The 23,289-nt window shown below is 42.9% G+C and overlaps 1 protein-coding gene across 2 annotated transcripts in view; it reads right to left on the minus strand.

Annotated features, from left to right (window-relative positions):
* Nucleotides 1–23,289, minus strand: part of TYK2 (tyrosine kinase 2) — a 121,723-nt gene that overhangs the window by 45,577 nt on the left and 52,857 nt on the right. For both annotated transcript variants that reach the window (XM_082255385.1, XM_082255384.1), the window contains exons 7-11: nt 20,498–20,873; nt 18,027–18,224; nt 14,243–14,400; nt 6,845–6,962; nt 2,195–2,375 (exon numbers count right to left, since the gene is read on the minus strand). In XM_082255385.1, the coding sequence (XP_082111511.1) occupies nt 2,195–2,375; nt 6,845–6,962; nt 14,243–14,400; nt 18,027–18,224; nt 20,498–20,873 (1,031 nt within the window). The remainder of the gene's footprint in view (nt 1–2,194; nt 2,376–6,844; nt 6,963–14,242; nt 14,401–18,026; nt 18,225–20,497; nt 20,874–23,289) is intronic.

The raw sequence follows: 23,289 nt of genomic DNA on the forward strand, positions 1-23,289 counted from the left end.
AACGTAGTATATGAAAAAATTATATAATAAAATATAATAGTTGCGCTCAACTAAAAATGTAAATGGTGATAATAAACAACTGTGCAGTGACAAAAAATAATAATAAATAAATGGGTTGTAAACCCAATTAATTAATGAACAAGTGTTGAAAGTGAACCACAAACATAAATCAATACATCAATTTTCTCTGTATTGGTGTGGAATATTACCATATCATTTCTGCAACAATTTCAGGGACAACTATGAATACGTCTCATATACTGGCGATCCAGCTTTAAAAACTCATTGCGAGTGGCCTTTGCCCTTTTCTATATGGGACCATATCTGATTTGATTGGTTGGAGCTACCTTGGAGAGTTTATATTTATGGTGGTCCATTGATTATTTGGCTGCTCGATCCTTGAGGAATAGCTATCTGATCCTTGGCATATATGTATGATCCTAAGGCTTTTTTGACCCTTTATAATTTAGGGGTCCACCCCATCTGGTAAGCAGCCTGTATCACTGGGTGATCCTGATATTGGTGGAGGCTATACTATCAGAAGAAGCACACATATAGGATTTCTCCAGCCTGTAATATTCATTTTGGACTGTTTGCTGTAGTGCTGCTGGGACTGAAGTCATATTAATTTTGGCACTGCATATGTATTGATTTATGTTTGTGGTTCACTTTCAACACTTGTTCATTAATTAATTGGGTTTACAACCCATAAATTTATTATTAATATTTTTTGTCACTGCACAGTTGTTTATTATCACCATTTACATTTTTGGTTGAGCGCAACCATTATATTTTATTATATACATTTTTTCATAACCTACATCATGCATTCAAAGGAGCGGTCCATACAAGTGAAACAGGCCATTGTAAGGCTTCAAAAACAGAGAGATAGCAGCAACATTAGGAGTGGCCAAATCAACAGTTTTGGACATTCTGAGGAAAGAAGAACGCACTGGTGAGCTCGGCAACTTAAAAATGGCCTAGACGTCCACAGAAGACAACAGTGGTGGATGATCACAGGATCTTCTCTATGGTAAAGAAAAACCCATTCACCACAGCCAGACAAGTGAAGGACACTCTCCAGGAGGTGGGCGTATCATTGTCAAAGTATACAATCAAGAGAAGACTTCACAGGGGGTTCACCACAAGGTGAAAACCATTCATAAGCCTTAAGACTAGAAAAGCCAGATTAGAACTTGCCAAAAAACATCTAAAAAAGCCAGACCAGTTCTGGAAAAGCATTCTTTGGACGGATGAAACTGAGATTAATTTGTACCATAATGACGGGAAATAAAACAAGTGTGGAGAAGGCTTGGAACAGCTCATGATCCAAAGCACACATCGTCATCTGTAAAACATGGTGAGACAGTGTGATGGCACGGCATGCAGTGGCACTGGGTCATTGGTGTTTATTGATGATGTGACAGAAGCAGACGGATGAATTCTGCAGTGTTTAGAGATTTACTGTCAGCCCACATTCAGCCAAATGCAGCAAAGTTGATTCAACGGCACTTCACAGTACAGATGGACAATGATCCAAAACACACTGCAAAAGCAACCCAGGAGCTTTTGAAGGAAAAGAAGTTGAAAATTCTGCAATGGCCAAGTCAATCACCTGATCTCAACCCAATTGAGCATGCATTTCACTTGCTGAAGGCAAAACGAAAGGCAGAAAGACCCACAAAGAACAACTAAACACGAAGCTGCAGTTAGAGCCTGGCAAAGCATCAGAAAAGGAGGAAACCCAGTCTCTGGTAATGGTCCATGGGTTCCACACTTCAGGCAGTCATTGCCAGTAAAGGATTCTCAACAAAATATTAAAAATGAACATTTATGATTCTATTAATTTGTCCAATTACATTTCAGCCCCTGAAAATGGGGGGACGGGGACGGGGGGGGGGGGGGGGGCGACTCTGTATATAAATGGTTGCAGTTCCTAGAAATTGTACTTGATATTTATGTTCAACCTCTTGAATTAAAGCTAAAAGTCTGCACTCTAATTAATTTGGATGTTTTCCTTTTAATTTTATTCTGGTGGCATACGGAGCCAAAAGTATGAAAATCATGCCCGTGTCTAAATATATATTGAACTAACTGTATATGAGAAGTGTCACAATTGGCCCGGTAGGGTAAGTGGTTAAACAACAAATATTTAAAGCAGAAATTCAAATAGTGAAGCAGTACAGCAAATTACCTCCAGATTTGGGTAGGATACATTGCTTGACATGGAAGGTCTCCATTCCAGACCTCAGAGTGCAGCCTCGTAGGTTCTCTGTTAATTCCTTAACACTGAGGAAGCCTCGATCCCACTGCTCCAGGGTGTACAATTCTTCCACTTTATCTATTCTGAATTGCCTGTAGCTGAATATTTTACCCTGAGAAACAACAAAAACACAAAAATACATGTTTATTGGGTTCAGAGACTCGCACACATTTCAGGGATTTGAATCCAGAAAAAGGAAAAAAAAAAAATTCCACTATATGATCCCTGCCAATCACTGCGGATTTTTTTATTTTTTTTTGGTAAACCAGTAAAATTTTTGTGTTGAATATTAAACACATTTTACACATAATATCTGCCTGTTCATATAATGGGCAAGGAACATTTCACCCTCCACAGCCAAGTCTAGGTTGCTGACCATCTATGACGAAAGTATATTTCTACATAATGTCCACAAGTTACAAAGGCATACAACCATGCTAAGCACTCTCAGTACTATGTACTTCTATGAAAAAGTATCATGTTTTCCTAGTATTGCTTCCTTTGTGTGAAATCCCTGGTATCCCTGCCAGTCCCTCTGCTTTTCTAATAAAAACTGACATCACAAGGTTTGAGAGCACAGCATTGTCAGTTTTCTGGATGTGCTGAAAACTCAGCCTGCTCTGTTCCAATGATCAGACTGCTGCTGACTAGCCCCCCCCCCCCCTCTGCATTCTGCACAACAATTCACTGGGAAGTTCAGTGTACTGCTGTTTCTCAGTCCCTGGCTCTCTGATCTCCTCATGCAGCCGAGAACAGATAATATGTAATCACTTATAAAAAGGAAGCAAAAAGGTAATTATAATGGTTTATAAAGGTTTTTATATGTATACACAAATGTTTGGCCTACCATTTCTATTTTAAATAGAATGGGTTATTTTACAAGGTGAAGGTTCACATATACTTTAAAGGAGTGGTCCTCAACCCTGGCCTACAGGGCCCACTAACAGGCCAGATTTTAGGTATTACCTAGGGGAGATGCAAACTAGAGTACTGCAATCACTGAGCAGCAAATGATATCACCTGGGATGCATTTCAGTTATCTTGAAAATCTGGCCTGGTAGTGGGCCCTGTAGGCCAGGGTTGAGGACCACTGCTTTAAAGCATGGGTGCTAAGCCTGTGGCCCTCCAGCTGTTGCGGAACTACAAGTCCCACCATGCCTCTGCCTAGGGGAGTCATGCTTGTAACAGTCAGGCTTGCAATGTCTAATGGGACTTGTATTTCTGCAAGAGCTGGAGGGCCACAGGTTGAGCACCCATGCTTTAAGTAGTCCTGGTTAGTATAGGTCTTCTCTGAAGCAACTCACTGAAAGAACGATATATAGAGTCCTTATTCTAAACGTAAAAGAAAAACTACAGCTCTAGGAGCAAGACCAAAACTTCCACCAACGACATTCAGAAAGAAAGGGAATAGAAGACAGCGACCTCCAATATTATCAGGGGTCCAGTAAACCCCATAACCAGACCACCACCGAAAACCTCCAGGTAAAAACTCCCCAGATTGTAGGACCTTGAAAACAAAAAGTGGTCAATACATATGTGGTCAGTATAACCACAGCCTCAATCCTGCTCATTCCAAGAGTGGTAGATGCTCCCCGTCACAATATTCAGTACCATGAAAAGAGGAAGCTCTAATGGTGAATTACCCTTTTATTAAAATGTTTTAAAATCAACAGCAATTAAAAAAAAATAAAAAAAAAAAAAAGCCTGCATAAACTCACAAAGAAACGCTGTCGGAACACGTGTGACGTCAGAATGCTCTAGTTCTGTGGTCACATTGACCACATAAATTCATATTGACCTCTTTTATGCTGTAAAGTCCTACAATTAGAAAGTGTTATCTGGTGATGTTATCACTTTAATATTGCGGATTACGACTGTACTACTAAAAAATAAGCATATAAAATAAAATGATACAAATTTACTCAAACTGGTGCACACAAAATCTGGTGCAGCTGTGCATAGTAACTAATCAGCTTCTAACTTCAGCTTGTTCCAAGTAAGCTTTGACAATAAACCCTAGTTGGTGAATGGTTACCATGCACAGCTTGCTCCAGATTCTGTGTGCACCAGTTTTAGTAAATCTCCTCCTATCAGTGTCTCCAGAAGAGGAGCTTACAACTGAATGCCGTTCTCAAAATCACACATATCAAATCTGGATGGAAAGTCATCATGTTTTCGGCTGGTGTAGTAAAATGGACCATTCAGAGGAATATACACATGACATACCATCGAGCCCATAGTGTCTTTGGTGTGAAGGAGCAAACCCAGGATTACAGTGCTGGAGGGTTGCACCACCATGCTGCTCCAAAGAGACATTTGTACAATGTAGAAAAATGCAGCAACCAACAATCAACTTTAACCACTTGCCGACCGCCGCACGACTATTTACGTCGGCGGTCAGCCCCTCACAGGCAAAGTGACGTAGGGCTACGTCGCTAGCCTGTGAGGGTCCCGGGAGTTCCCGCTTGGTCACGGACCCCCCGCGCGTGTGACCGGCGGACCCGATATCCGCCGGTCACTCGGCGATCGTCGGGTGGAGAGGGAGAAAGGCAGGCGGCTGATGTAAACAAGCCGCCTGTCATTCTCCCCTGTGTAGGAATAGTGATCATACGGTTCTACTATGTAGGACCGTTGATCACTGTTCCTACACCTCAAGCCACAGCCAATCACAGTTAGAATCACGCCCCTAGGGACACACACAACCCCTCCCTCTCAAAAAAGTTAACCCCTTCACTGCCAGTGTAATTTTACAGTAACAGTGCATATGTATAGCACTGATTACTGTAGAAATGTCACTGGTAACCCCAAAAGTGTCAAAAATGTCAGTCAAGGGTCCGATCTGTCCGCCGCAATGTCGCAGTCCCGCAAAAATCGCAGATCACCGCCATTACGCGTAAAAAAAAAAAAAAAAAAAAACAACAAAAATGACAAAAATCTTTCCCTTTGTTAGTAAACGCAATAACTTTTGCGCAAACCAATCAAAATACGCTTTTTGCAATTTTTTTGGCCAAACATATGGTAAAAAAAAAAAAAATTGGCCCAAAATGTTAAAAAAATTTGATTTTTACTTTTTTTTTGGGGGGGAATTTCATATAAAAAAAATGTGAAAAATATTGTTATTTTTCCAAAATTGACGCTGTTTTTTTGTTTATAGCGCAAAAAGTAAAAATCGCACAGGTGATCAAATACCACCAAAAGAAAGTTCTGTTTGTGGGAAAAAAAGGACGTCAAATTCGTTTAGGTACAGCGTCGCACGACTGCACAATTGTCCGTTAAATCACGCAGTGCTGAATCGCAAAATAGGCCCTGGTCAGGAAGGGGGTAAATCTTCCGGGGCTTAAGTGGTTAAACTGCTCTAAGTTGACAAACAATAACCAATGATTAGCGTGGATTTATGCATATAGCTGCTCTTTGTACCAGGTAATAAAATCTACGGCTGTTCCAACTAACATGTATACAAAAACCCTAGCTCTAATTTAGGGATTTCTTTCTTTACCCACAGATTTATTCATAGATTCTCTCCATAGTTAAAGGACTCTGGACTGCCTGCCATGATTTACCAGCAATTGAACAGACAAGGACTCACTGCTCAAGGTGGTGTAATTGCCTGATGACTCACAGGTGCATGCCCCGGCTCGCCTCCGTGAAAACTTGATAAAAGAAAAGGAATTGGCAGCACTCCAGGTTGAGTCAAAATCCAGATTTATTGACTGGACATCCAAATATGACAATCGTGACAAGGTAGACGCGTTTCACACACTGACTGTGTGCTTAATCATTACCTGGTAATGATTAAGCACACAGTCCGTGTGTGAAACGCGTCTACCTTGTCACGATTGTCATATTTGGATGTCCAGTCAATAAATCTGGATTTTGACTCAACCTGGAGTGCTGCCAATTCCTTTTCTTTTATTATGATTTACCAGCAAACACCTTTTTAGTTATGCATCTCCTGCATTAAACTTTGAGCCTACCATTGCATATACAAAGGTCTTTCCATTCCTTGCACTAGTGATGGGTCTGTGACATCGGAAGTGCCTTCAATAGATCACTGTGGTCTTAGACTCAAATTCTACCACATGTTAGAATGCAAGTAAGGTAGTGGCAGTCAGGATGTAGAGGATATTGATAGCTGTTTAAGTCCTCATAGATTCATACACACACATGAACACAAAATTTAAAGCCCAGCTCCAGAAAACTTGAAAAGCCTCTCTTGCAGTAGGGCTGCCTCCACAATACAAGGGATAATTGCTAATTTTTGTCTGGAGGAGAGTAAAAGCACTTTTACTTGATCCTTTGCTCCCCAAGCAGATGGCGCTCCCAACGCTTCAGTCAACCATAGTCTTTTTGTGTCATCAGGTCGAACGAGGACTTTAGACCGCTGGAGATGAGGGGAGAAAAGACACAGAGGGACCCCTTCCAGCAGCTCAGAGAAGCAGACAATTGGAAAAGTAAATCTACCTTACAAGTCCCCTAGACCTAAATTATAAATTAACCCTTGCAAAGAATAATGTTCAAGTTTCCTGCTGTTGGGCTTGGAATAAAAAAATAAAATAAAATAACATAAGCTGGATCACAGACCTGGTTTGATCCCTTCACCGTCATGATAAGCCTGTTGAAGTTAAATGCACTCCATCGAATGACATACAAGCCATCCACCTGCTCTTCCCGTTTCAGCTTCTGGACAACATATTGCTCCCTGTGTAATAAATCAGATATTTTTATGTATATCCAAATCCACTTTGCCATTTGGAATTCGAGTAGAAAATAGTTAATATTAATTTTATGTAAAAGTCAATTTACAAAGATGACCAGCTTTTGGCTGCATTAATAGTAAGTTTTTTATTATTCATCCATAGCAGAGAGGAAAAATAAAGCTAAAATGCCAATTTATCAATAATGGTGGCTTAAATGTTAATCATATGTGGGTTAAAAAAAAAAAAAAAAAAAACAACATATCAGTCAGTCCACCATACAATGCTGGCTACTTACCGAGCGGCCAGGACACTTCTTGTGCCCCCCTGGTGATCGACAGACCATGACCGCGGCATTGTCCAAATAAATTTGTACCGTACACCCCGAAGACTAATTGTCGAATGAGCCAGACAAAGTCTGGTTGCTCGGAGTTCGAGAATATTATTCGGCAGTCTGGACTCTACAGAGTCCGGACCCCCTGAGCACGTCTGTGCTGACGCCTCTCACCCGGACAGGCTGGCATCCGTGGTGACAACCGTCCAGTACAGGGGGCGGAGAAAGGATTTACCCTGTCGAAGTGCTGGAGAACAAAGCCACCAACTAGAGACCGTGGATCCTGTCTCATTTTACCAGAATCTCTTTAGCAGAGATCTTGTGTGGAACTGTGTAATCAGGTCCAGCACCCGTATGCAAGCCCGGAGGGATGACTGTCTGCTGAACAACAGAAGCTGAATTGCCTCCTGCAATGTCTGGAGTTTTTCCAGAGGAAGAAACACTCCGACTGAGGCAGAGTCCCGAGTCAGACCCAGATAGTCAACTTTTTGTGGACAGAAACAAAAGCACACTCCTGAACGTTCAGAATGCAACCAAACTCCCTCAAAGTTTGCAGAGGAATCTCCAGTTGGCCAATAGAGGAGTCGGAGACTCTGCTCGCAGAAGAAGGTCTTCCAGGTACCCCATTACCGCAAACCCCCACTGACTCAAACAATGCCAGCACCAGGGCCAACACTCTTATGAAGACCCGAGGAGTGGAGGCGAGACCAAGGTCACACACTGATAATACTCCCTGTCCACAGCAAAACCGAAGCGCTGGTGACCGGCACATATTAGAATGGGCAGGTAGGCGTTTTTCATGTCAGAAACCGGAACAATCACCCATGAAGTAACAAGTCTTGCATTGCCCCAAAAAGACCCTGTAAGCAATCTGGGGACAAGTACAGGCTGGAAGAAAAGAACCTTTCCGGAGGATGAGACTGAACCTGATCTTGTAGCCTGAACGAATAACTTTGTGGACTCATCTGTACCCAGGGAGGTCCATGGATCCGGAAACCAGTGAAGACGTCCCCCCACCCCAGATACAGGTGAGGGCGCCCCTGCATGCAGAGGCAGCCTTGTCCGCAGGTCTGGAAGAGCCCGCTCGTGGCTAGCCAGACCAAGTCCTCTTGGAACCTCTGGTAGAGGCCCTGACTTTTGATCCCTTGTCTTGAGACCCTGAGAGACAAAGAGGTCTCTTATTAGCCAAGGAGAATGGTCCACCTCTACGACAGGGCTCCTTGTCCTTGGTAGCCTGTGGAAGAAGAGTACTTTTCCCCCTGCAAGACCCCTAACAAAGTCATCCAAAGAAGCTCCAAACAGGTGATCCCCTACAAGGGGGAGATCAGATAAGGCCTACTTAGAAGTCTGGTCCGCAGACCAGCAGTTCAGCCAGATAATACGGCGAAGGACCACTGCTGATACCGACAGCCTAAAAATGAAAGGAGCCGCATCCAAAAGGGCATCACTACAGCCCCTGGACCAACTGATCTGCCAGCTCCGCAAAGACAGCCGGGAAGTTGTTTCCCCTCCAGGTCCTGGCATAAAAGTTCAGCCCACTCGTCAGAGTTTGCGACACCAGGGCAATAGTAAATACCGGCCTAAGTGTCGATCCAGCCACAGTGAACATATGGCGAGCCAGAGCCTCCGCCCACCTATCAGCCAGATCTTTAAAGGCCGTAGACTCCTCAACCGGAATGAAGGTAGCTTTATTTAACCTTTATTTAACCTTTAAACCAACTAGTCCACTACAGGTGGGACCGCCCACCTTTAACACAGTTATCCTCATAAGGACACCTCAAGCAAAAAGCGCTTAGGAACCACTGCTTTTTGAACAACCCCACTGTTTTGTGGCAATCTTGTCAAAGTAGGCGGAAAAGGGAACACCCTCACCGCTTTGAAAGGGCCTGTGGTTGCAAAAAAAAAGACAGGCACCTCCGACGCAGCATTAGCCGCAACCTCCATTTTCAAAGTGTCACGCACTGACACAAACAAAGCATCCACCAGCACCTTTTCATGCACAGCTAGAGGAGCAGAGGAATCATCCTCACTATCTGAGCACTTAGGGTGTGTGGACGCAGACCCAGTAGGGTCACTATATACCATGCTCACCCCGAAAACATAACATTCAGGGGAGGCTGCCACTGCGATCCCGCAAAGGGGATGCCAACCAAGGGTCCATGAATGGACCACCTACTGGACCCCACAAAAAACAAGGGGGGGGGGGGTCACCATCTGGGCCCTCTATAGAGGGCATAATAGGAAACAGCCCCCTTACAACGGGCCGCCCGCCGGGACACGGAAGCGTAGGCAGGGTACCCTGAAGGTCCCACAGTGCTAAAAGGGGCAGGTGCCCCACAAAATAAAGGTGGCAAGGCTGTCATTCAAAAATGAAGCTCCCCCACAGCACCACCCTTTCAAAAGGGAGGCGCCAGGCTGACCAAATGCCCTAGCAAGCCATGGTCAAAATTTTTGTGGAGGCCCAGCCGCAAGTGCATGGATCCTCAGCCCGGCAGATATCAAAAGGAAGAGCCCGGAGGTCAACTAAATGTACTGGGGAAAGCCCCCCCCCCCCCCCATCGTAATGTGGGCGGCCAGGAGGAAATGCTGCGACTCAGGCCGAAGCCAGTTTGTATGCACCCTCGCGAGAAGTTTAACTTGCAGGCCAGCCCCCGTCCAGTGGGGCTATGTCACGGCCAACCTAGCATGGAGCTGCGGTCTGCACAAGCTCGCTGGCCGGACTGGAGGGACCCTAAGGATCTAGATTATCCACTTGATTGTAGATCACAGTAACAAAATAATAAAAAGGAGGAAAAAATTCCATCTAAAAAGGAAAAAATTGCCAGGACCAGAGATCCCAGCAAGGAACTAGGTCATTTATCCTGACTAGGCAGAAAAAAAAAACTGAGTGCCTATAGCTGAGGGTGGGTGTATATCCCCTGGGACTGCCCATTGGTGTAGTCAAGCTTTTTCCTGCCTAGTGTCCTACTCCTGTAGGGGACAGCATAACCCAATGGTTAAGAAGAATCAGGAGCTGTGTTCCTCAATAAACGAAAGAGAAAAGGTAATTTATTTCAGTAATTTAATTCAAAAAGTGAAGCTCATATTTTATATAGATGCGTTACACACAGAGTGATATATTTCAAGCATTTCTTTCTTTTAGTTTTGACCATTATGGCTTATAGTTAGTGAAAACCCAAAATTCAGTATCTCAGAAAATTAGAATATTACATAAGACCAATAACAAAAAAAAAAAAAAAAAAAAGGATTTTTAATACAGAAATGTTGGCCTACTGAGAAGTATGTCCATGTACAGTATAGTTTGCACTCAAAATTTGGTCAAGGCTCCTTTTACATGAAAAACTGCATTAATGCAGCGTGGCATGGAAGCGATCATTTGTTATAGCAGCCTAGGTTGCTTTGATAGTGGCCCTCAACTAGTAATTTTTAATTTTTTTAATTGAATTTCTGAAAAAAAAAAATGAACTATTAACTAATTGATATCCTAATTTTAGGAGATGCACCTGTACTGCTGACTACAGGGAAATTGGAAGCTTGAAACTAAAAAAAACGCCCAGCCCAAGATAACCCTTCCTTGTACCAGCATACCTCAGTTTTGTAGCAAAAACACGATCATAAACAGGGGATCATAAAAGAGTGGTGGGACCCAAGTCCCTCAATGGACTCAAAGAAAAGGTTTTTTAGTTAGTACAAAAAATCCTATTTTTATCATCAACTGAGGAACACAGAAGTCTTTAACCTCTGGGGTTTTCAAAAAGCAACCCAACTGAGGGGTGGGCAGCACAGCAAACAATCACTGACAGGCCCAAGAAAAAACAAAAAAGAGAACTGAAAGAGTTGCCTGGAGGACCTTATGCCCTAAGCTAGCATCAGAGCAGTCCGAAACATCTATCTGATAGAACTTTGTGAACAGAGGAAATCTGAAAAGCAGTTGGTAGATACTGAAAAGCCCAAGAAGTGCTCACAGATATAAAAGTGCACCTTGACAGGAAAGAGCGAAAACCCAATCTTTGAGACCATAAGCTTAGATGGTATGTCGGAGTTACCTTGAGATGGTGAAAAAGAAGCAGGAGCACCCTTGACACCCAGGATAAAAAGGGAGTCAGTCTTTCTAAATGCAGCAGTCACTGGGAGACAGCCCAAACCACATCCAGAAAATGGAGCGAATTTTTATTTTGATGAACCACAGCCAGAGGTGGTTGAGGTGAGAAACAGAAACTACCTTGCATATAAGACTCCTGGAATGAAGAGTTTGAACCAAAGATCTGAGAATCTTTCCCAGGGAAGAAAGGCTCTGACCCGAGACATCTCCAAGAATAGACCCAGATACTCCAAGCAAGGAGTCAGTTCTAGCGACAAGGTCTCAAGATTTGGGGTCCACCAAGCTAAACCTCTTATTTTGGCAGTTAAAGAGGTGTTGTCTTATAGAGCCTTTACCAACTGTTCTCTTGTGTAATTATCTCCTAAAGGCAAAGAGAAACAAAGAATGGGCGCACCGACCTAGCGCATTATCCTCATTAATAGGCTTTATTCATGCAACATATAAAAATGGCTACTCACAAACCTAGGCGAAAAAAGATCACATCAAGCTCAGTTGCTCTAATGTCAGGAGTAGTCCATAAATTAGTCCATAATCCGATGAGATGACGGCAGACGCGTTTAGAGGCTCAGCCTCTTCCTCAGATGCCATTTGTGAGTCCCGTGGGGAGTGTGGTCGGGGAGCTTGGATTCTAAGCGCAGGAGAAGGGTGGTATCACCTTATTGTTTTGGAGTAATTATCTCCTAAGCCTGGGGGTCTCAACGTTGAGGACAAGGGAGTGCAGAAATGAAAGGATTTCTTGACCGCCAGGGAGGGAGAGGTCTTGGCAGACTGTTCCTTAAGCTTCTTCTGCTGAGGAAGATGGGTGTTCTTGGCACCACCTTGATAATGCTTTCAAATGGTCAGTCTGAAGAGATGTTGTCCCTCAAAGGCCATGCAGATGAAACACTTCTTGCACAAAGTTTGTGCAGTCCAGCACTTTAGACAAAGTGCCCGATGCATACGGACATGGAGGCACAAGCAAGATATGAGAGGTGGGAGGCTTCCAGCAAATGATCACAGCGAACATTTACATCATAGCAAGGCAAGAGTATATCATAATGATCTATTATGCACTGCAAACTACCACATTATGAAAGAAAGGCTTACCTTGAAACGAAGCCCTCAAGCGGCACGCTGTCACCGCTGCAGAGGATCCATCTTTACCCGGTCTTCCTTCTGGATTCACTGGCTGCAGCCGCTTGAATGGCTGAGCTACGATGATGTCACTCCCTCCCATGTGCATGGGAGTCTCAGCCAGTGCACACAACTCTGAAGGAAAGGTACAGATATGCCATTCCTTCAGCATGCATGCACTGGTGCCATCACCGGCCGCTGCTTGCTAGATTACCTCCTAAACATTGCATGTTTGGGAGATAATAATTTTACCTACAGGTAAGCTTTATTATAAGCTTACCTGTGGGTAGAAACCAAAATGTGGAGTTTACTACCGCTTTAAAGCCAGAATCATCCTTTACTGGTATAGCAAGTGCCTTTTAAAAGCAAGATATGGCAAGATTCATAGTGGGGAAGGGCCATTTCTGAACTAAATTCTCATAAAATAGGCACTAGAGAGGTGCCTATAACGTATTAAGGTGCTTTCAATCGCTACAGAAAAAACATTGGAAAAGAATGTGCGAAGGCAAAGGCTTTGCAGCCTTAGGAGTTTTTAATGACCCGAGACTGAAAATTATACTGGTAAAAGCAAAAGGCTGATTCTCAAATTTCAGAGTCTGCACACTACATCAATAAGAGCTAAAACTCCCCAGGTGTAAACTCATCAGTCAAGGTCTTGCACAACTCAGAATCTAAGGCTCTCTCTGAGGTTATTGAAACAAAGTCCACAAAGGCAGCAGGTAACTTGGATACAGAATCTTCTGAAGAAAGTGCAGCAGTGTACTTGTAGCTACTTCGATCAGAGTAGGCAAATAAATGAGTAATTTAGGTTATAAAGTCATGCATTACCACAGTAAAAACCTCAGCCAAAAGGGCAGAGGATACAGCCACACTTAACGGAGCCAAGGAGGACTCTGGGGATGGCAAAGCCTTGAACAGTAGACGACAGGGGGTCTCTAGGCTTGGCACGCCAACATATCAGTAGGTATGCTGCAAGTAGCCCTGGAGTCATTAATGAAAAGTGATTTGGAGGCACCTGGTACTGCAGGACCGTACCCAAGGTGTATATATTCAGTCATGTTGGGGTCATACTACACAAAGGCAAAGTAGGTGCGCAGGGTAAGTACTCAAGAAACCCAGTCAGTTGGTAACAGGGGAGGGTCAGAAAGCTGAAGTGACTATAGTAACTGCAGCAGGAATAGATCAGATTTCAGGCGAAGGAGCAGCAGTGGGAAGATGCTTCCTCAATGATGTATGATGTGAAAAAACAGAGCTCAGTCCCACAGTGTTAATCTTTTTTGTGACAAAAACAGCCAAGAATGGGGAATAACGGCACCCTACAACCAATAAAAATGAGCGTCTTCCTTTGCTCCTGACTTGCCCACTGAGTGAATTTTACAGAGACAGGGCAAGTGCCAAGGCAATGTCGGCAGCTCTGGATCCAGAACAAGCTTGGAAGCCAACTTTCAATAAAACGGAGTCTGGAAAGCACCCAGTGTAGAACCCAGTGTTTGAAAGTCACTTTCAGGTTATCCCTACTACACCCAATCCAGCTAGGTCCACATGTTGCTTTCCAAAATCCAATTCCAAAATCCAGAAAAAGAACAACCTCACCAGCTAGCTGCTAATTGGAAGGTAAACCTCCAGCAGTCAAAATCTTGATTTAAAAAAGAAAGAAAAAAATTTGCTATGAAAATAATAGGTTACAACAGCTGAACTGTAGAAAAGAAGTCCATTCTCATATATTGTGTACATACTGTAGGGGTCCATGAATCCCATTTAGTACGCTCATCACTAAACGTGGAGGTGCCACCTCATGACACAGGTAATGGTTTGAGTCTGTGGTCAGCCGGAAGTAACCATCCACCAAAGACACAAAAGACAGGGCTTCTTCATATGAAGGCAGAAGAATTTCCTGCGAAAAAAAAGGGATGATAAACCATTAAAAAAAAATAAAAAAAAATGCACAGAAGAACTAGCAGAGAGAAAGTGGAAACAAAGACAGACAACAGGAAGGTGAAAGTAGTATTATTAGAAAAAAAAAAAAGCAGCAGCAGTGTTCTAACTGATGAAGAATAGACCTGGACAGGAAGTAAAATTTTGCCATTTTGTAGCAAGGAAAAAAAACATAGCAGCTGGGTGAGTGTATACTGCAAGAGACAAGGGACAGTCCTAGACCGTATATAAAACAAAAGATTTGCGCTACAAACTATGGCAACTAAGCTGCAAACACAAGAAGTGTATAAGTGGTAAAATGCAAAAATGTGTAAAGTGCTGCGCTCTCAAACCCCAGGTCAAACTAGCATGAAGAAAACAGCTCAGGCACACAGATGGATACTTCTACAGATTGATGAATTCAGCTCCAAATAGATCACTAACAGGGGTAATAAACTGATCCAGAACCAGTTCCAAGCCACTCAGGTCAACCAAGAAATACAAATCATAGTTCTCATTGCCAAAGATTTTATTAATACTAAGATAAAATTGCACTCACAGGGATGCAGAGGAAATACAGGCAATCAACAAAACATGTAGAGCAGCTCCATTGGTGGCCGCAAGAGTTCCACTGTAATATAACAAAGCCCAGCTCAAACAAGATACCAGTCAGCAGCGCACAATGTCCCTTAGTCTCTCTTCTTGATAATCTCCACCCTACATGTTTCATTAATATGGTGTCATCAGGGCAGGGTGACGAAATGCATAGGGATGATTTTAAATCGATCCGGGATAGAGACGGAGGGATGTGGTGGGCTGCTGGCTGGTAACCTAAGTGAGATTTTGGTTTTACACTACAGCGAGCTCTTGTGGCTGGCCGTCAGGCAGCACCTGATGAGGTTAGTGATGAAATTTTCATCTGTCCAGGAGAAAGACGGAGGGACATTGCAGGCTGCTAACCTGTCTGAGCGAGCTTTGGTTTTACACTACAGTGGAGCTTTTGCAGTTGACAGTTGGGTGGCACCTGATGGTGTCACAGCGATGAAAAGTGTAAGGAAGAGCTCATCGATCTGGGAGAAAGAGAGACTGAGGGACTTGGCAAAATGCAGGATGCTAACCTGTCTGAGAAGGGCTTTGTTTTACCCTACAGCGGAACTCTTGTGGCTCTAGATTCATAAATACCTAGGTGGATGTAGCATCGATCCCCCGGTGCCTCTAACACTGAGAACCAAGAGATCAAACACTGCTAATCGTTCAGTTCTCACAGCTCCGTGAGAAGAGAGCTGGTGACTGCTCTGCCCCCAGCGCTCACTGGAGCACTGAGAAAAGGCCAGCTCTGGCTCTCAGCGGCTCATTGAAAGGCTGAGCTGGGTGCCGGTCCAAGCATGTGGGTGGATCCTGGCTCTGTTGTTGTGATTTTGCCCTAGCCTGGACCTGCTCTGCGATGTCAGCTGACAGCGGGTTTCAACCAGTTGTCTGCTGAAACGGGTCACAGGAGTGCAGAACGAGCTTTGGCCGTACTTCTCCTTTAACCACTTGCCGACTGCCTAACGCCGATCTACGTCGGCAGTCAGCCCCTCACAGGCAAAGTGACGTAGGGCTACGTCACTAGCTTGTGAGGGTCTAGGGAGCGAGCGCGCGCCCCCGGAGGCGCGCTCCCGCGTGGTCACGGACCCCCCCGCGCGTGTGACCAGCGGACCCGATGTCCGCCGGTCACTCGGCGATCGGCGGGGGAGAGGGAGAATGTCAGGCAGCTTGTGTAAACAAGCTGCCTGTCATTCTCCTCGCTGTAAAGACACTGATAAAACGGATCTAGTATGTAGATCCGTTGATCAGTGTCCTTACAGCTCAAGCCACAGCCAATCACAGTAGAAAGCACGCCCCTAGGGATACACACAGCCCCTCCCTTCCAAATAAAGTTAACCCCTTCACAACCAGTGTATTTTTACAGTAACAGTGCATATGTATAGCACTGATTACTGTAGAAATGTCACTGGTAACCCCAAAAGTGTCACAAATGTCAGTCAAGGGTCCGATCTGTCCGCCCCAATGTCGCAGTACCGCAAAAAAAAAATTGCAGATCGCCGCCATTCGCCGCCATTACGCGTTAAAAAAAAAAAACAACAAAAATGACGAAAATCTTTCCTTTGTTAGTAAACGAGATAACTTTTGCGCAAACCAATCAAAATACGCTTTTTGCGATTTTTTTTACCAAACATAGGTAGCATAAAACAAATTGGCCGAAAATTTTAAAAAATTTTGATTTTTACTTTTTTTTTGGGGGGAATTTCATATAAAAAAATGTGAAAAATATTGTTATTTTTGCAAAATTGACGCTCTTTTTTTGTTTATAGCGCGTGATCAAAAAATCGCACAGGTGATCAAATACCACCAAAAGAAAGCTCTGTTTGTGGGAAAAAAAGGACGTCAAATTCGTTTAGGTACAGCGTCGCACGACCGCGCAATTGTCCGTTAAAGTCACGCAGTGCCAAATCGCAAAATACCCCCTGGTCAGGAAGGGGGTAAAATCTTCCGGGGCTTAAGTGGTTAATAACAACAAAATCTTCAGCAATGAGCACTAGGATTTGTATTTTTTCCCATTGAGCTGAGTGGCTTGGAATTGGTATTTATATAGATTATTGGCATGGACTTTATGGATCTGATTTGATCACTATTATTGGTACAGATTCATGGGTTTATTTTTTTTTATTTGATCACTACTTTTTAACATTTTGCACCGTTTATGACATCATAATTTTAATTTATTTAATTTCATATCTTTCATTGATTCTATGGATTATGGACACTTGGTGTTCGAGAGTGCAGCACTTTACATGTTTTTGCAGTGCTAGACAGTGGTCAGGGGACCACGGAAACAGCAAAGTAGAGGTCAAGAAATCCTTGACAGAGAGCAAAAGGGAAATCTGGAGAGGCACAGCAGACAGCAAAGTGGTCACAAGAGCCACAACAAAGAGCAAGGTAGAGTTCAGGAGAGCCATAGCAAAATAAAGTTTGGAAGAGCCATAGCAGGGAGCAAGGAAAAATTTGGGAGTACTTGATTAGAGAGCAAGGGAAAGTTTGGGAAATTCACAGCAAAAAGCAAGGGTGAGATTGAGAGACAGCAAAGAAGAGGTCAGGGCACCCACGACAAATAGAAAAAGGGAGAGATCAGAGGAGCTATGTCTGAGAGCCAGCGAGAGATTGGGAGAGCAACGGCAAAGAGCAAGAGGGAGGCTGGAGGATCCATCACACAAAGCAAGGGAAAAATTGGGAGACCCATGTCAGAGAACAAGGTAGAGGTCGGGAGAGTCATGGCAGAGAGCAAGGAAGAGGTTGGAAAGAAAAGTAAGATGTCAGAAGAGCCACGACAAATAGCAAGGAAAAGGTCAGAAGAATTACATCAAAGAGCCAGTGAAAGGTCAGGAAAGTCACAGCAACAGAGGTTGGAAGACCCATCTCAGAGCAAAGGAGAGGTAGGGAGAGCCAAAGCACAGAACAAGGGAGAGTAGAAAATAAACCAAGCGAAATAAAGGGCAAAAAAAAAAAAGATAGAAAAAACGGAGGTAACAGACAATGTAAGATTTATATGATGTTTCATGCTCTCACCAGGCACTGATTATTTTGACAGTTAATGCTGACTCTACTCTGGCTGACGACAATGTGAGTGATATCCTGGAAGTCACAGAAGCGATCCCATTTAGGGTCAATGGGTTCCGTCCTAGTCGCCGGCTTACCAGCCTTCTGTCCTTTACCTCGAGTCTTCTTACTGAAGTAACTTCTCTGACTGGTGCTCTCTAGGAGCCCCTAAATCACAAGAAACAGTTGAGTGAATATTTTAGTATAAACAAATGACATTAGTTGGTATTGTGTGGAAATCACATCCCTGTGCTCGCAGTAATCTTTTGTGGCTGATCACAAGAACTGACACTCATACATAAGGGCTATTGTCAGGTGGTATATTGAACTGATGAGTAATCTGTGACCATGTGGCTTGCATCACAAGGACTTGTATATAGAGCACAGCTTTGACTCAGCAGTGCAACATTGCTGTCATTGTGAAAAATTTTAGCTATACACAGGAAAAAGGCCACTAGAACTTTCATGTCCAAACGTAAAAGGTGTGTGCTATGTACATTCATATCCTCCCTTTCATTCTCTGGCATGCTCTAGAAACAGGTTTGCTATGGCTGGAACAGATACCTATCATTTAGTTTAGGTGATTAAAGGCTTTGTAAAATCAACACTAACAATGATCTTGCTTTATTTGCTCCCATTTGGTCTGTTAAAGGCTAAAACTGGCCATAGACTGTTCCAATCTCGTCCGGTTCAGCAGGGACCGGCCAAGATTCTAACCATCTATGGGCAGGCTGATTGTACCAAAGTCGATTCATTGATCGACTTGGGTACAACCAGCATGTCAGATTTTCATGCAGTTATTGCCAGTGGCTATAGCCACTAGCAATAATCACTGTTTGTTCTCCCAGCCAGGACGGCTCCCCCGGGAGAAGACAATAGCTTCACGGGAGGGATTCCCCCATCGACAAGGACTGTGTTGATGGGGGAATCTAGTGACTTTCTTTTCTACAACCCATGGTTACAGGAAGGAAAATTACACTAGGGCCAGCTTAAGTTCACCTTTAAGAGAAAAAAATAGTAAATGTATGTGTTTTCAGGTAAAAAAATACACAAAAATTGTTTTACATAGGAGCAGAGATGTATAGTAACTAAGTAGAACTACTTCACTACTGTACTTAAGTACCGAAAGGCGGTATCTGTACTTTCCTAGAGTAGAATTTTTTTCTCCTACTTCCACTTTTACTTCACTACATTTTTTCGATGATTTCAATACTTCTACTCTGATATTTTTTTTTGTGCTGCATAGTTACTCTTTACTATTATAAAAATTACCACTACCAGAACAGTAGATGGCAGGTTTCATGAAGCTCAAAACATGTGTATTATCAGCGCATAGGAAAATAAATGCTACTGTATGTATAAATAAAAGCTGCATTTGAAATAATAAAAAACAATATGATGTTCAAACTTTTGACTTCTTTCTTTAATAACTACATAACACAGTACTTGTACTTTTACTTTCAGTACTTGAGTAGCAAAATTTTTTAAACAAACTACTTGCAATACTTAAGTACAAAAAATTTTGAATACTCAAGTCACTTTTTGATTGAGCACTTCCACTTCTACTCAAGTCACTTTTTGATCGAGCACTTGTACTTTTACTCAAGTATGGGTTTCGAGTACTTTGCATGCTCCTATGCAGAGTTGTATAAAGTATTGCACTTGTGATCAGTGATGCAATGGCAAGCTTATGTAGACACTTCCAACAGCTATCTTCCATATCTCTGTATGGGCTTTCAGTTATTGAGCTTTAGGAAGGGTCAATAGATTACAAGTGCACTGATTGACGCTCTTGTAGTCCTTTGAGAACTGCAAGTCTGTCTGCCGCAGTTGCAGACGGGACTTGTATTTTTTTCATTCATAGATGCAGAGTTCTCCCTGCACAGGAGCAGGACTTTAAAATGTGACAGCGGAGCGGAGTAGAGGAACCCTCATCTATTGTGTTTGGGGGGGCGTTTTGGGTACTTCGCGAAATATTACATGTTACACCCTAAATATTGGTGTAACATGAGGCTAAAGGTGGAGATGTAGTTCCGCAACAGCTGGAGGGCCGTAGTTTGGACACCCCTGCTTTAAAGGATCCCACTGAAAGCATTTTGTTCTGCTTCGGAAGTGCAAAAAAGAAAAAAAGGATGGTGATCCTCCCAGGAAATCCAATGAGATCATTACTTCCTGTGCTCTCACTCTTGGTTTCACTGAAATCCCAAACAATGTTATCAGCCTCTGTAGACTACAAACACCTCTTTCCTATCCCATAGAGATGAGCAGTTCTGGGTGACAACGCTGCTGGTACCCTAGGACAGGAAGTGTGTTACTGGCAGGATCACCAGGTAAAAAATAAAAGAAAAAAAGCTATGGCATCCAAGGATGGTAATGTGCAATAGAATACACTTACACTTTTCTTCTTGGGTTTACATAAACTTTAAGCTCTGCAGACTCACCTCTTCTCTCATGACCCGCCATTTGATGCCTTCCATCCCGCTCACCATCACCTGGTGAGTGGCAGTCGGTTCCTTGCTCATACATTCTGTGTGGTCCATATAACCCCCATTGACATAAACGGAAAATTTCTCATCCTCTTTAGGCAGTTCTAGTGACAGAGCCCTGAAAATCTCACAGCCAAACTTAGGTGCCAGGTTTTCCAGAGTAGACAGGTACTTGTACATGACGTCCTCCATGCTCAGCTTGCCGGGGCTCACCGTATGCAGGTGGAAATGGCGGACAAACTTCTTGAACACCTTCCTCATGCGGTACTTTGTAAGGTAGTTGTTCTGCTGGATTTGGTGGCAAAAGGACTTTGGAATACACTCCTTGAAACTGCAAGCAGAAAAACTATATTATAAAAGGTTGCCATATAGACAAGCATATTCTATTTTCCTTTGTCCTTACAATTCAGTATTATCCACTGCAAGAGTGTATCTGTAGCATGTCTAAAACATTGGCAAATGATCCCGGAACCACAACTTATAGAGAAAAACAAAAACAGAGTTTACCCTGGCATTAAACTTCTCCCTGACAAATAATTACTAGGAACTGGATTTGCATTCTTTATGGGAAACAGAGGAGCTCATAACACCAAGTACACAGAGCGAGTAAAGAAAGACAATGACTTGCGTAAGATTTAAACTTCCTTTTAGGAAAACTGCATTTATGCAACATTTATGGTTGTACGTGTATGATAATAACTGTGTACCCAGCTCTAAGCACCTACAATGGCTGTACATGGGCAGCAGCTTCCGGAAATGGCAAGATGGCTGCGGCTTCAAGCAGCACCTGTCTCAGCTGGGTGATGAAGTGGAGGGGATGTGGCTACATGTTTCAGGGCAGACTGGAGGGCCCCTTTATCAAACTATAGGAAGTTCCTATGGTTTGATAAAGGGGCTCTCCTGTCTGCCCTGATGTTTCTGATGCTTACGACGCTGCTGATGCTTATGGTCAAGCCTGAAGCCTGCCAGTTGCACTTCCATCAAGAACTCTGCTTCAACCAGCCACATGCCTGCAGCCTCATGGTGATGCAATGGAGGTCTATATGGGTCTATGACAAGCCTTGATCTACTTTTATCCAGTGAGTGCATTTTTATTGTCTTTTATGCTTAAACAAATCTCTACACCTAGATGGAGGAGCTTTCCTGTGTGTTTTCTATTTGTGCATTATGATCTCAAGACCTAATCTGAGAGGAGCTGCATCCATTTTACCTTGTTCCCTACCACTCCCCTGGACCTCTTATGTCCACTATTGAATCACAGTTGGTCTCCATTCTGAGAATGACAGCTTCTTCTTAAGTTTCTTCTTTTAAAGTTTCAGTCTGCTCCAAAGCAGTGTTAATATTGAAGTCAAATTTCGGTTTAGTTTTAGCCATAGACTTTTGACTAAAATGCCATTTTAGTTTTATTTTAGTCATCTGAATTGTTTTAGTTTTAAGCCCCGTACACACGATAACAAATTCGGAAGGGAAATTCCGTCCGACGACCGTTCTGCCGATTTTCGGATTGTTAGTATGGTGCTTTCCACAGCCGACTCAGACTTTTCAGCTGACAAAATCCTGATGTGCAGGCTATAAAATTTTTGTCCTCCCGTCAACACACGTCCGATTTTCGTCTCATTAGTACAGATTTCGACGGGGAAAAATCTTAAGAACAAGACTAGGCATGCTCAGAAACGAAAGAACACATACAAAGAAATCCAACACATGACATCACTTCTGAGGTAGAATTCTGTCGTATGGGAAAATTCGTATGACAATAACCTCTTCACTTTCCACATCAGACTAGCATGCCACAAAAGACGGACGAGCGGTCAGCGGAAATTCGTAGCGTGTGTACGGGGCTTTAGTCGACTAAAACATCCAGTACATTTTAGTCAACTAAAATCTAATGGGTTTAGTTATATTGTAATGCATTATTTAGGCAGTGCTCTTGAATTTCCAAACTCATTATATACTCCTGGAGTAAAATAAAAAATGTTATTAATGGTATTAAGGTTTGATCAAACTACACAAATATAAAGACGTTCTAGAATGACTACAAGTAAAATGCCCCTATCTCACATTTTCGTTCATTGCCGAAAATAAGAATTGATTTTCGTCATAGTTTTCGTCAATTTATGAATATTCCGAGTAATTTTCGTTACTGGAAAAATGCCGCTGATGAAAATTCCGACAAAAATATTTTCTGCAACAAAATTAACACTGCTTTAAAGGCATATCAGATTTAAAAGAAAACACCACGCAACACAGAGTTTGCAGTTTTGGGTGGAGTGAAGCAAGGATCAACACCTCTGGATTGTGGCATCTGAATGTTCTACAAGCGTATCATGGGTAGTTTTCTTTGCAATTGCTCACCTATAATAATATCACAGATGCAATGATTTAATCTACAGACAAAATAATTACCCCAAAAGGTTTGCCCTGTTTAACAGTTCTCTGTAAACCAACCTACGCAATTCATATTTCCCTTTCAATTTTAATTTGTTTTTAACATGCGGGCAGAGTTGTGCTTCCATAGTAACATATTATTGAGCTTCTGCAGTGCTACAAAGGTCAGATGGCGAACAGCCATTGGATTCTTTCTTCAGGAATGGGTAGAAGGGCATGAGCTATCTAAACTCGCTCGTACACCTTACAATCTCATTTAGATATGTCACTTTAGTACAAGGCCTTCTTGATGGATATAAACTGAATAGACTGTGGGTGCATCCCTAAATATATCATTTTGGCAAATCTAAAGAAGTTTG

This window comes from Pelophylax lessonae (genome assembly GCF_965119305.1).
Source record: "Pelophylax lessonae genome assembly, chromosome: 4".
Lineage (NCBI taxonomy): Eukaryota > Metazoa > Chordata > Amphibia > Anura > Ranidae > Pelophylax > Pelophylax lessonae.